At 42.0% G+C, this 12468-nt stretch overlaps 1 protein-coding gene across 4 annotated transcripts in view; it reads right to left on the bottom strand.

The window, feature by feature from the left end:
* Positions 1 to 12468, bottom strand: part of DOCK5 (dedicator of cytokinesis 5) — a 235291-nt gene that overhangs the window by 150317 nt on the left and 72506 nt on the right. For all 4 annotated transcript variants that reach the window (XR_012417160.1, XM_005562863.5, XM_045398048.3 and 1 more), the window contains exon 3: positions 1235 to 1275. Coding sequence is in view for 3 of the 4 variants with exons in the window: in XM_005562863.5 (XP_005562920.2) it covers positions 1235 to 1275 (41 nt within the window). In the remaining variant the exon portion in view is untranslated. The remainder of the gene's footprint in view (positions 1 to 1234; positions 1276 to 12468) is intronic.

The following is a 12468-nucleotide window of genomic DNA, read 5'->3' as shown; positions in this document are numbered from 1 at the left end:
AAAGCAGGAGTGGCCATCGTCAAGTACTCTGTGCCACTGAGGATCCCAAACAAAATGTGTATGTGCACACATACATGTGCAAATACTGAGTGTGATTTAAGCATCAATAATGCAGAAGCAGTCCTGGTTTCTAATGAACTATACCTTGTAGAAAGGTGTTTTCCTGGGCCCTATACTCTTTGGAGAGTTGGGTGTGTAACATCAGCCTATTTGTGCAGGATTACGTCTTTGTCATGCTGTCCGTGAAGAGTAAGAACCGTGGGTCTGGTTTTGTTTTTTCACTCCTCTTTTGATAAATTCTAAAACGTTTCTCTCATCCCTTTCCTAATTTGCTATTTGGCATGTGAACTAATTGTGAAATAATACGGCCCTATCAACTCTGCTCTTTCAAAAGGAAGTGCTGACATGTCATGCTGCCCCAGCGAGCAGTATCAAAGGAAAAGTGCTGACAAGACCTAAAAGAAACTGAGGTGGGTATTAACATAATTAATAGATTTTCTTTAGCCTGACGATTAGTAGTTTTGGCACCGGCAAAAGGATCCATTTAGGTCAGTATTTTTCAAACTGTGCCTTTGTTGCACAGTAAGAGATACATTGTTATGGCAACCAGTGTTACCTATGACATACATAAAATATAATAAAAACAATAAATTATATACCGAAAATAAAAGTTTCACGAAACAGTACTTACCATTGTATCTCATGTTCTCTACTTTTCGGTTTCATTTTTTGGAAAAAATTGGTTATAATCCACCATAATGATTTCATAATGTATTACTGGGGTGTGAGGCTCACAATATGAAAACCACTCTTGTTTATCCAATTTACAATGAAGGAAAGGATCAAGCGGAAATGGGGAGATCCTTTAGTCTGGAATTGTAGCATTGGAAGTAAAGGATAAAGGAAGAAGCGTGGGTCCACCCCTCCCTGAAAGAGAGATCCCACTAGAGCAATGAATGTGTTACCAACCTGCTTAACTTGAGAGACAGGAAGTAAAAATTCTTCCAGGACTCTCTCCTTGAATTGGCTGGTGGGAAATACAGTCAATGGGATTTACACTATTACATTTAGGCAGTGAGGTCAGAGAATTTGCTTTCAAATTCAAGGAAGAGCCATCAAAGAGAAAGCAAACTAGGTCTAGAGATAGCAGAGAGCAGAGGAGAGGGTCACACAGCACAATACAAAACTAGCAGACAGATTCCAAATGAAATAAAAAGTAGATGAGAAGTCATACCTTTTTAGATTTATTTTGGAGGGTATATCCTCTGTACCAACCTGTCAGAGCAAAAGAGAACACAAAATATTTTATGTTTTCTGGGATATCAGAAAGGTATTAGCAATATATACTCTCGTGTTCTATTATAAATACTGGGAAGTAACAATTGACAGAGACGATTAACAGATAGTACGTTAGAAGATGAATGTTTTAGTTTATTACACAATAAAAGTCTAACTGAATTTTAGAGCTGTATTCTCTTAATAATAATCGGATTTAAAATTCACATAGAACCTAGCCTCATCTCTACTCTTTTGGAGGAAGAATAGAACAGCTAAAAAAAAAAAAACAAAAAAAAACCAAAAAAAAAAACAAGACAGCCCGTTTCTTATCACCCTAATACCTTACAGTCATTTAATAAATGTTTTTGCATGAATAAGTATGGACTTTCATTGTATACATGCTTTCTACATGTCACCTTATACTATTAAAATTTTTTTTAAATAACTTATATTTGCTGTAACTCTTCTGAGTTCTCAGGTTAAGAACCACCATTCTGGGAAAATTTTAAATTGAACTAGCACATCTTATGGAGACAAATATTTGCACCTTAAAAATAATCCAAATAATGAATAAGAAAACGAAATTGTGTGCAATTCTTGGTAATGCTAAAAGCAACACCCCCCCACCCGAACCCCCATAAAAAGATCTTATGTGTTTGCTTGCTGAGGCTTTAGGTAGAGGCTTTAACTTCTTTTTAAAAATTCCGGCCAGGCACGGTGGCTCACACCTGTAATCCCAGCACTCTGGGAGGCTGAGGCAGGCGGATCGTGAGGTCAGGAGTTCAAGACCAGCCTGGCCAACATGGCGAAACCCCATCTCCACTAAAAATATAAAAATTAGCCAGGCATGGTGGTGCACGCCTGTAATCCCAGCTACTCAGGAGGCTGAGGCAGGAGAATCCCTTGCACCTGGGAGGCGGAGGCTGCAGTAAGCCGAGATTACACCACTGCACAACCTAGGTGACAGAGCGAGACTCCGTTTCCAAAAAAAATTAAAAAAATTCCAATAAAGGCACACACCCCTACAGATATTTTCCAACCCTCAATCTTGTAGAGAGTACACAATTTAATCTGTCCCTAAACAGATTTTTTATATTAACTATTTGCTGAACACCTACTATAGGAAATTCACTGTGATAATTTCCCTCATTCCCCATGCCCATCAACTAAAGCATCAGTGTGGTCATCTTACCCAGGTAAACCCTGTGGTATTAGGTTGGTGCAAAAGTAATTGTGGTTTTTGCCACTAAAAGTAATGGCACACATGTAGCCATACACACACAGTGAGTAGATGCAAACTGTAATTAAAACTCCAGGCATCTGCCAATAGGATCCTAGAACTCTCTTGTAATTTGCTCTACATGGAATCAACCAGAAAATAGACACATACTCTATTTTGTACATATTACAAGTAGCAAACTGAATTTACCTTCTTTGGGCATATATTCAATAATATTTTCGCAAATATTATTGTAAAAGTAATATTTCACAAATATTTTAAACTGTGGCATTCAGACATTGAAAGGATTTGCTGCGTTTTACAGGGAGGCGTGGGATACTATGCTGTGGAATTGTGGCTTGCATCGAGGCACATGGCTGAGAAAAAGATATCTAAACAGGAAACACTTCCCCCGATTTAGGATCCCAAGTTTAAGAGATTCAGGAATAAGAAGGATACTGAGCTAAGCATTGCTCCCCAGGTCTCAAGGTCTGTACCCATGTGTATATACTTGCTTGGTTGTGTGAAAACGTGAAAATGGGCTTTTGCATGACTAAATGGCTTCGAATTTGCCCTGGGACAAGAGTGGAGTGCGAGGGGAGCAGGCTGAGAAACAAGATATTCATCTTTTCCAAGTAGTTTTCGTAGTTCTGTGCCCTATAAAGCCAAGCTGTCACAATACAAACGTCATTCCACTTTCAAAGTAGAATTTTCTGTACTTTTGTAAACAGTATTTTGCACAGCCATTCATCACGGAGCTATGCTTCCTAAGCCTGTCACTGTTGAAAAAACTTTTTTTTTTTTAATCTCCTATGTCTTCTCTAAAATTGTGGTGTGTGTATAAGCCCTATCTAAAGGCACAAAATTATCACGCTGAATATGTAAACATGAACGTTCATTTTCCTTGTATCACGCATAAGAGAACAGATCTACCTCTGGAGCTTTAAGCATATACTGTCAGAACTCCATAAATTCTATTTTAATAACTGCACGGAATATGGTAACAGTTCACGAGTATGTTCGCTCATTTCCACATTACATACCTGAGTTGTCATACAAGCAAGAACCCAGTTTTCCAATTAATCCCGCGTATTTACAGTAAGACGATCATAATTAAATATAGTTTGCTATTAGGCTTAAGAAGACATAATGCAAAGAGGCAGCTGCAATCGGTGGGCGGTGTGAACTCTTCAGCAGGATCTCAGATGCTTTCTTAAGTTATTCCACTATTAAAATAAAGGGAGTGGTGAGGGCATAATGAGTCCAGAGGGCTACTCTTGTCTACATTTAGGGGAAGTAACAGTTGCAAAAGGCAAGTTCATGGCAACCATAGCGAACATCAACTTATTCTAGGCTGAGGGTTGCTCTTTCAGGAGGCTCACAAGTCATTTCTGCTTTCTTGGGATTGCTCTAATCCAGAATAAAAATCTGTCCTCTCCAATTGAAAATAACAGAGAGTTGCTAATTCCACTGTCAAAATTATTTACTTTATATCTGGCTTCTCAAGTAATCTCCATGAGGCAGGACTCTCATCTGCTCCATTTCACTTCACCGATCCAAATGTCTCTCTGGCTGCTGCATACTTTCTGTCCAACAGATCCCTTACCTGATTCTTCTCCTCATTACATGCAGTCATTCTACAAATCTTCATTAAGCACTAATCAAGAACCAGGATGTAGTGGAAAGCAAGAGTTCACATGAAGATTATTACACTCTAATGTTAAAAATATACACAAGTAGGATGAGCTGAGATAACGACAGTGCGAAGAGGAAGAAATGCTCAAGGAAAGTAACATGGCAGAGAATGGTTGGTAACACGGCACATTTATTTTAAATATGGTGACTGAGGACAGATTACTCTAAGAAGCTAAAAGGAATGAGCCATTAACAGATCTGGGCAAAAAAACTTCCAGACAGAAACAAATCAAGCGAGGAAGCTGTGAGGCAAGAGTAAGCCCGAAGTTCAAAGACAGAAGAAAAATGGCATGGCCTGAGTTCAGCGCAAGAGACTGAGATGGGGAGAGGCAGTAAGAAGGTAGTTAGAGGAGGCCTAGTTCTCAACCCTGGACACCAATGAGATCCACCAGGAACTTTTACAAATACTGATGCCTGGGCCACACCACCAAATACTCTGATTTAACTGGACTGGGGTGAGGCCCAGACTTAATGCTTCTAAACAGGTCCCCCGGTGATGCTAATGTGTAGCCAAGATTAATTACCAGACATAGGTATTATATGCCATGGAGAAATTCAAGTTTTATTCTAAGTACAGCAGGAAGCATTGGAGGGTTTCAAATGTCATCATGCCTTTTTTTGAGACAGTCCTGCTCTGTCGCCCAGGCTGGAGTGCAGTGGTGCAATCTTGGCTCACTGCAACCTCCTCCTCCCAGCTTCAAGCAATTCTCACACTTCATCCTCCCCAGTAGCTGGGATTACAGAGCTGTGCCGCCATGCCCAGCTAATTTCTTGTATTTTAAGTAGAGACAGGGTTCCACCATGTTGGCCAGACTGGTCTTAAACTCCTGACCTCCATTGATCCACCTGCCTCGGCCTCCCAAAGTGCTGGGATTACAGGCATGAGCCACTGTGCCTGGCTGCCTTAGGCTTTTAAAAGAGCATCCTTGCTGCTTTCTATATGGGAATGGATTGTGGGATGTGAGGTGTAGTAGAAAGAGGAACACCAAAGGGGAGTGGTGGGTGCAGCGGAGAGGAGGAGAGATGAAAAAAAAAGCAGGATATATATATTTGTGAGGTTTTTTTTTGTTTGTTTTTTTCTTGTGGCAGGATCTCACTCTGTCACCCAGACTGGAGTGCAGTGGCGCAATCACGGCTCACTGCAACCTTCGCCACCCTGGCTCAATGGATTCCACCTCATCACCCACCCCCGACCCCTGGTAGCTGGGACTACAGGCGCATGCCACCACGCCCGGCTATTTTTTATAGAGAGGGCATCTCCCCATGTTGCCAGGCTGGTCTCGGACTCCTGGACTCAAGCGGTTCGCCTGCCTAGACCTCCCAAAGTGCTAGGATTATAAGGGTGAGCCACCACACCCAGGCACATGATATATATGAATCAACAGGTGTTGCTCATGACTTTGCTGCGGGTGGCCATGAATGGGGGAGTAAAGGCAAATTCTCAAAGGTATTTGTATCTTGGGCTTAAGCAAATAGGAGGACAGTAGTCTTTGGTATACGAAGATTGAAGAAAGGAAAAACTTGCGGAATGGGAATCAGGACAGAATCAGGAGATGGATCCTGGCCCTTCTGCTCTCCCTCCTGGGCAGCTGAGTCCTGAGCCATGGGGAGGAGCAGAGTGACTTGGGCATTTGCCATGGGGGAGGGCTGCACATCCGCAGAGGGGTCCAGACTGGCTTGGCATGTCAGAGCCCCGGGGGAACGAGCTGGGCATCCATGTAAGGGAGCAAACGGGGTGTCAGAGCCTAAGTGAGGCGAGGGGGTATCCGCACACAGGACTTGGGGGTGGTGCACTGGCCTTGGATATCAGAGCAAAAACGGGGTGAGGGGGGTGTTCCCATGGGAGACAGCATGCTAATGAGGATGAGTGATCAGTTACATACAAGGAAATTGATCAAATAGCTAAATCTATTAAAAATATGGGAAGCTAGGTTTCTTACTATTATAGAATGGAGCTATAAGCCCCAGAAGGGAAAAATCTCGAATGACCCCTGTACTGCCGGATTGGGATTGAAGGCATCCATGTGAATTCATGACTTTTTATACACGTGGATCAGTCAAAATGAACAGGTATTAATCTGCAATTACACAAATGCATACTACCCCTAGCTGAATTACCTAGTTAGTTCCTACTTTTCTGTCCCCAGGACAGATGATAAAGGGAGCTCTCAGAAAAAGAGCTATGTCACTAGGAAAGTGCAACCAGTCCCAAACTAGGGAGGAGGACAGACGGTCCCATGAGGAACGAATCCGAGAAAAAAAAGGAACTGAGGAATGATCTTATCTGCCTGAACATATTAAAAGGCAGGCAACAATTCTGTCAGCAACCTTGAGTATGAAATAGAGGTACATTCACAGAGAATGAAGAAAAAAAGGAATTAGCTCTAGAAAAACATATTATTCAAGAAAGGAAATGCAATCAAGGTAAATCCCACAGCCTCTGCTGCTTACACTACATAGCTATGATAACCCAAATCCTAAGTGTTTAAAGAAAAAAACTCAGGAGGCAGAGGCAGGAGAATCGCTTGAACCTGGAGGTAGGGGTTGCAGTGAGCTGAGATCATGCCGCTGCACTCCAGCCTGGGAGATAGAGTGAGACTCGGTCTCAAAAAAAAAAAAAAAATTATATCTATATCTGCTTTTCTAAGAGGGATTAGTAGGTATCTGTATGGTGGGGTATACAGAAGAGTGAAATCCTTGTCTTCCACAGTAAGAAATGAATTTAGAAATGAAGAGATTCATGCCACAAAATTGGCTGAAAGAGTTGAAAGACTTCTGAAAAAGCTGAAACTCCTCAGAATTCGAGAGGAGTTAAAAAGGGTCTCCTGTTTTTCATTATAAACCTTGTAGAAATAGTTATGATGTTTAAATTTATAAACATATATGACTGATAAAATTTAAAAAATACACAGCTGATAAATCCTGGTAGGCCAGAACTAGGCAAAGGCAAAATTATAGGGATAGAAAACGGATGAGTAGTTGCCAAGTACTCAGGGTGGCATGGAGATGACTGAAAAGGGACACGGGAGAACTTCGGGTCTGACAGAATGGCTTTGTAGCTTGACCATGGTTGTGTTGCATGATTGCATGCATTTGTCAAAACCTGCAGAATTTTACACTAAAAAGGGTGAATTTTACTCCATGCAAATTATAACTCTAAAGAAAAGACACAGTGAGATACTATCCACCCACTGGAATGGCTAAAGGTAAAAAGATTGACTACACCAATCACTGGTAAGGAGATGGAGCAATTGGAACTCGCTTCCATTGCTGGTGGTTTCTTACAAAGTTAAACTTACACTTATCCTATGACCTGGCCACATCCTCACTCTGATGCTTTATAAGAATGTTTATGAATGCTTTATTTTTAACAGTCAAAAGCTGGAACCCATCGAAATGTACATCAATGGGAGTATCAACAAACAGTGTTATATGTACATACTATATTATTTACTATCATATATAATATGTAATATATTTATATTTGGCAATACACAGGAATAAACTATGGATGTGCAACATCATGGATGAACCTAAAAACCATTACAATAAGTGAAAGAGACCAAACACAAAAGACACATCTAATTCCACTGATATGACATTGACTCACAGGTAAAACTAACTCGCAGTGATCTAAACCAGATTGGCGGCTGTTTACTGAGGATGGGAACCGTGTGGATAAAGACACCAGGGAATTTTCTGGGGTGAGGGAAATGTGTTTTATCTTGATCGGAATGTTTAGGTATACAAGCTGCATTCATTTCATAAAACACACTGAACTGTAAACCTAAGATGAGTGCACTGTGTTGCATATAAATTTTACTGCAATTTTTTTAAATGTAAAAATTGACACTGTCAAGTGAATATTAGTCTATAAAGTAACCACCTCAAAGTAACACAGAATTGCATTGCTGAAATATGATTGAATATTTTTGTTTGGAAATGTCTCTGAAACAAGTTTGAGTCATGTGTGAAAAAGCACAGAACTATTTCTCCATTACTTTACGTGGTATTATGTCTTCCCAAAGACATTATTCATCTTAATTACTACTGCATGCTCCAAAATTCATTCTGAACAAGTTTTGCTATTTCCAGAAGTTCAACTGCAGATTGGAGATTCATTTCTCCAGTGAACAATTAGTTACAGATGTTAGGAAAGCAGGGTACTCAATGTCTCCATGTCCTAAATCTTACTTAATAATGGAAAGAAAAAAATATATGTGTAAACACACAAGCATATAAACAAGAAAAGTAATTTCATATAGGGCTAAAAGTTACGAAGGAATAAAAGAGGCTAACCTGGGAAAGGCCAACTCCTGAGAATGAAGCTACTTTAGAAAACATGGTTAGAAAATTCTCTCTGGGCGTGGTGGCTCACATCTATAATTCCAGCACTTTGGGAGGCTGAGGTGGGAGACCAGCCTGGGCAACATAGCCAAAACCCTGACTCTACAAAAAACTAAAAATAAAATAACTAGCCAGGTGAGGTGGCGCACACTCATAGTCCTAGCTACTAGGGAAGCCAAGGTCAGAGGATCCCTTGAGCCCAGAAGTTGGAGGCTGCAGTCAGCTATGATTGCACCACTGCACTCTAGCCTGGGCAACAGAGTGAGATCCTGTCAAGAAAGACAGACAGAAGGACAAAAAGAGAGAGAGAGAAAGGAAGGAAGGAACGAAGGAAGGAAGGAACGAAGCAAGGAAGGAAGGGAGGGAGGGAGGGAGGGATGGACCGGGGGAGGGAGGGAGGGAGGGAGGGAGGGAGGCAGGCAAGAAAATTGTCTCTCTCTGAGGATGTGCATTTAGGCTGAGGACTTACATTACTAAAGTGGTCCATTCATTCATTATACATGAAAACACTTATTGAACACCATTGTGCCAGACATTGTCTTCAAAGAGGAAGGAAACATATCTGTAAACAAATAACTAAATACAAAAGGACTTTTAATGGTAATGCTTGTAGACTCTGGCACACAAAAGAGAAAGTCATAAATATGCTGAAAACTCAGAAGCAATTACTGAGAGGTACTCATGATTTCCCAACAAGGAAAGCATCATTTAGATGCTGGAATTATGGAGTGATTTATAAAATCTCTCCCTACTTTCTGATCACAAGATAAATTAGTTTTATCCCACGTACACACATAAAAGATGAACAAATTATTTTTAACCTCTTAGGAATTAAAGGTAATTATGAAGGAGACAAGGAGCTATGTTTCTATACACCTGCATTGTGTGTGTGTGTGTGTGTGTTTGCCGGGGGTGGGGGCAAGGGGGGCGGCGGTCCCAGAGAAGGAGCAGGTGCTAAATCCTGTTGTTTTTCCCTTAAGTGTCGCTGGTCTGGTAGGTTGCTGGATAAAACACAGTTAATGGGGCCAAGGTCAAAGGCTCCATCCCCTGTAGGCCAGGTAAACTTGTCAGGTTTCCATGGGCATAGCCTGTCCTCCCATCCCCAGTGAGTTGTCCTTCCAATAAAAGCTGGCTGTCTCTTGGGAAGCCAGTGAGCAGAAACAGCTGGGTGCAAACTCGTCACAGGACGGACAAAGGGCTGGATCTAAAATCCTTCCTTACAGACAGATAGTGGCTGCACCTCTGCCTGTGAGCAGCACACTCACCGCCTTCCCGAGCCTCAGGTCTCACAATGTCCACACCCCACATGCATCTCACTGGGGCTTTTGAAAATAAGTTCAAAGGCAGAAAGTCAAGGGATGCAAAGATGGTAAAAGATGATTCTATTCTTTTATACTTCTTGGTGAGACAAATGAGTTTTCCAGGTTAATTATCTGAGCTCAATTTTGTGGATTTGAGATCGTCAGATATTGGAGGGAACTCAGAAATCACTGAAAAATAACAACCTTACTTAAAGCAAAGGAGGGCAGGTGCGGGGCTCACACCTGTAATCCCAACACTTTGGGAGGCCAAGGCAGGAGGATCGCTTGAAGGCAGGAGGATCGCTTGAAGTCAGGAGTTCAAGACCAGCCTGGGCAACACAGTGAGACCTTTTCTCTTAAAAAAAAAAAAAAATTTTAAATCAGCCAGGCATGGTGGTGCATGCCTGTAGTCCCAACTACTCAGCAGGCTGAGGCAGGAGGATCACTTGAGCTCAAGAGGTTGAGGCTGCAATAAGCCATGATGGTGCCACTGTGTTCCAGCCTAGGCAATAGAGCAAGACTGCCTCTTAAAAAATAAAGTAAAAAGTAAATAATTAAATTAAATAAAGAAAACATAGTTAAGGAACTGAAAAGGCTTGTCCCATATCTCCCAGGCACTTACCACCTAAGCTGGGGATACAAACACAGGCCTCCTACCTGCCAGCTCATTGCTTTCCCTTATACCAAGCTGGCCCATGGCCCTGCTGGGGCACAGTAGACAGGACACTTTCTCAATGCACCGCCACTCAGGTCAGGTGGGCTTCGCCATGGAATTCTATCAGTATAAAACACACATGCATAGGTACACCATCTAAGTGAAAAAGCAGGAGATAAGGCTTCTGACTTTATTTATTCATTCATGCATTCATTCATTTATTCATTCTTTGAGGCAGAGTCTTGCTCTGCTGCCCACACTGGAGTACAGTGGCACAATTTCGGCTCACTGCAACCTCCGCTCCCCAGGCTCAAGCAATTCTCCTGCCTCAGCATCCCAAGTAGCTGGGATTACAGGCATGCACCACCATGCCCAGTTAGTTTTTGTATTTTTAGTAGAGACAGGATTTCACCATATTGGCCAGGCTGGTCTTGAACTCTTGACCTCAAGTGATCCACTCACCTCAGCCTCCCAAAGTGCTGGGATTACAGGCATGAGCCATCGTGCCTAGTCTATTTAACTTTTTAAATGATCAAAACAAAGAACTGTCCTTCGTAGCGCCTGGCATGCAGCAGGCACTGAGTAAACATCTGATGAATATAATAATGAGAAAGGCGGGTGTTCTTGAGCCACTGGCTAGGTATAGAATAGACTGCTGTAAGGAATCTGAAATGAAACCTGCACCCACAAGACACACTTGGGCAGCAGGGTCTGAGTGACCCTTCTTTGTTCTCCTGGGATCCCATGCCCGGTGGGTAGAGACAGGCAGGGTTAAAGCACCCTGCCCATGAGGCCAGAATGTCCAGAATAGAAGAGCCACTGCTTCTTTATAAAGAGAACTTGTCTGACACCAAAAGGCCTGGTTCTCCATCCTAACTCCACAACAACCAGCTCCGGGGAACTCCATTTTTTCCATTGTCAATTTTAAGTTCTTATGGTTTCAATCTCTTAAGTTTCCTTCCACAAAAACATTACAATATTTTTAATCTTGTTACCCCATAATATCTGTAGCAAAGAATACCAAGAAAGTTTCTTCTGGTTGCCTATAATAGAGGGTGATGGCAGAGATTTCTATTTGCAACCAACAAATACCTTCTGAGACAAGCAGAGAGACCTGGTCCAGGCAGCGAGGGGCGAGGAGGAGGACCAAATCAAGGTCAGCAAAATAGAGAGATGATATATCCAAATTTCCACTGCAAAACAAGGAAACCTCCCTCTGTGCTTTCACAGAGCCCTGGAAGCTCAGTGAAAGGAAGGAAATGACACTTCCTGTATCCTGGACATCATCCACTTGTTGGCCAATTCCCTTTATATTTTCTGGACGTGGCTTTTCTTTGTTTCCTTTTTAAAGCAAAGTAATCTCACCAGCGGTTAGTCCCTCTTGCTAAAAGTCTGACTTTCCTCTTCTGTGATGCATTTTTCTAACTTATCCAACCAGTTAAGAAAGCTGAGATGATAGGAGGTAGCATGTGGTTTGATCAGGAGGAACCATGAATTTGCTGCAACTCACTCTTACATTGCTCTTGTTATCATCAGCATGAGTTTGAAAGATGAACAAGAGAGAGATACAATTAACCAACCAAGATGAGGTCCACTTTTTATAAAGAGTGATGCTAGAGGCGATGGGACCTCGAGGAGTTTGACAGTATAACCCCAATCCCTGATCCCTCTCCAGGACAGTGAGGAGAGCGCTGGGTAAAAGTGGCAGGTTTGTGTGCTAAGAGCCGCGGAGGGGAGCTAAGTTCAGGAAGAGCTCACTGCAATACAGACACATTTGGGATGCGGCTGAACTTTTCAGGTGGCTGTTTCAAAAGCAAAACAACCGTATCCCCTTTGGAAAACTTTATGCCATGTCCAAAGTGTAAACGTCATTTGCGGAAGGGCTGCATGTTGTGGAAAGAACAATATACTAGGATTACACAGGACCCCGGTGGGAATCACAGCTCTGCCATTTAATAGCTGTGTGGATTTCT

This window comes from Macaca fascicularis, chromosome 8 (assembly GCF_037993035.2).
Source record: "Macaca fascicularis isolate 582-1 chromosome 8, T2T-MFA8v1.1".
NCBI classification, from domain to species: domain Eukaryota; kingdom Metazoa; phylum Chordata; class Mammalia; order Primates; family Cercopithecidae; genus Macaca; species Macaca fascicularis.
This window is presented reverse-complemented; position numbering and strand designations above follow the sequence as displayed.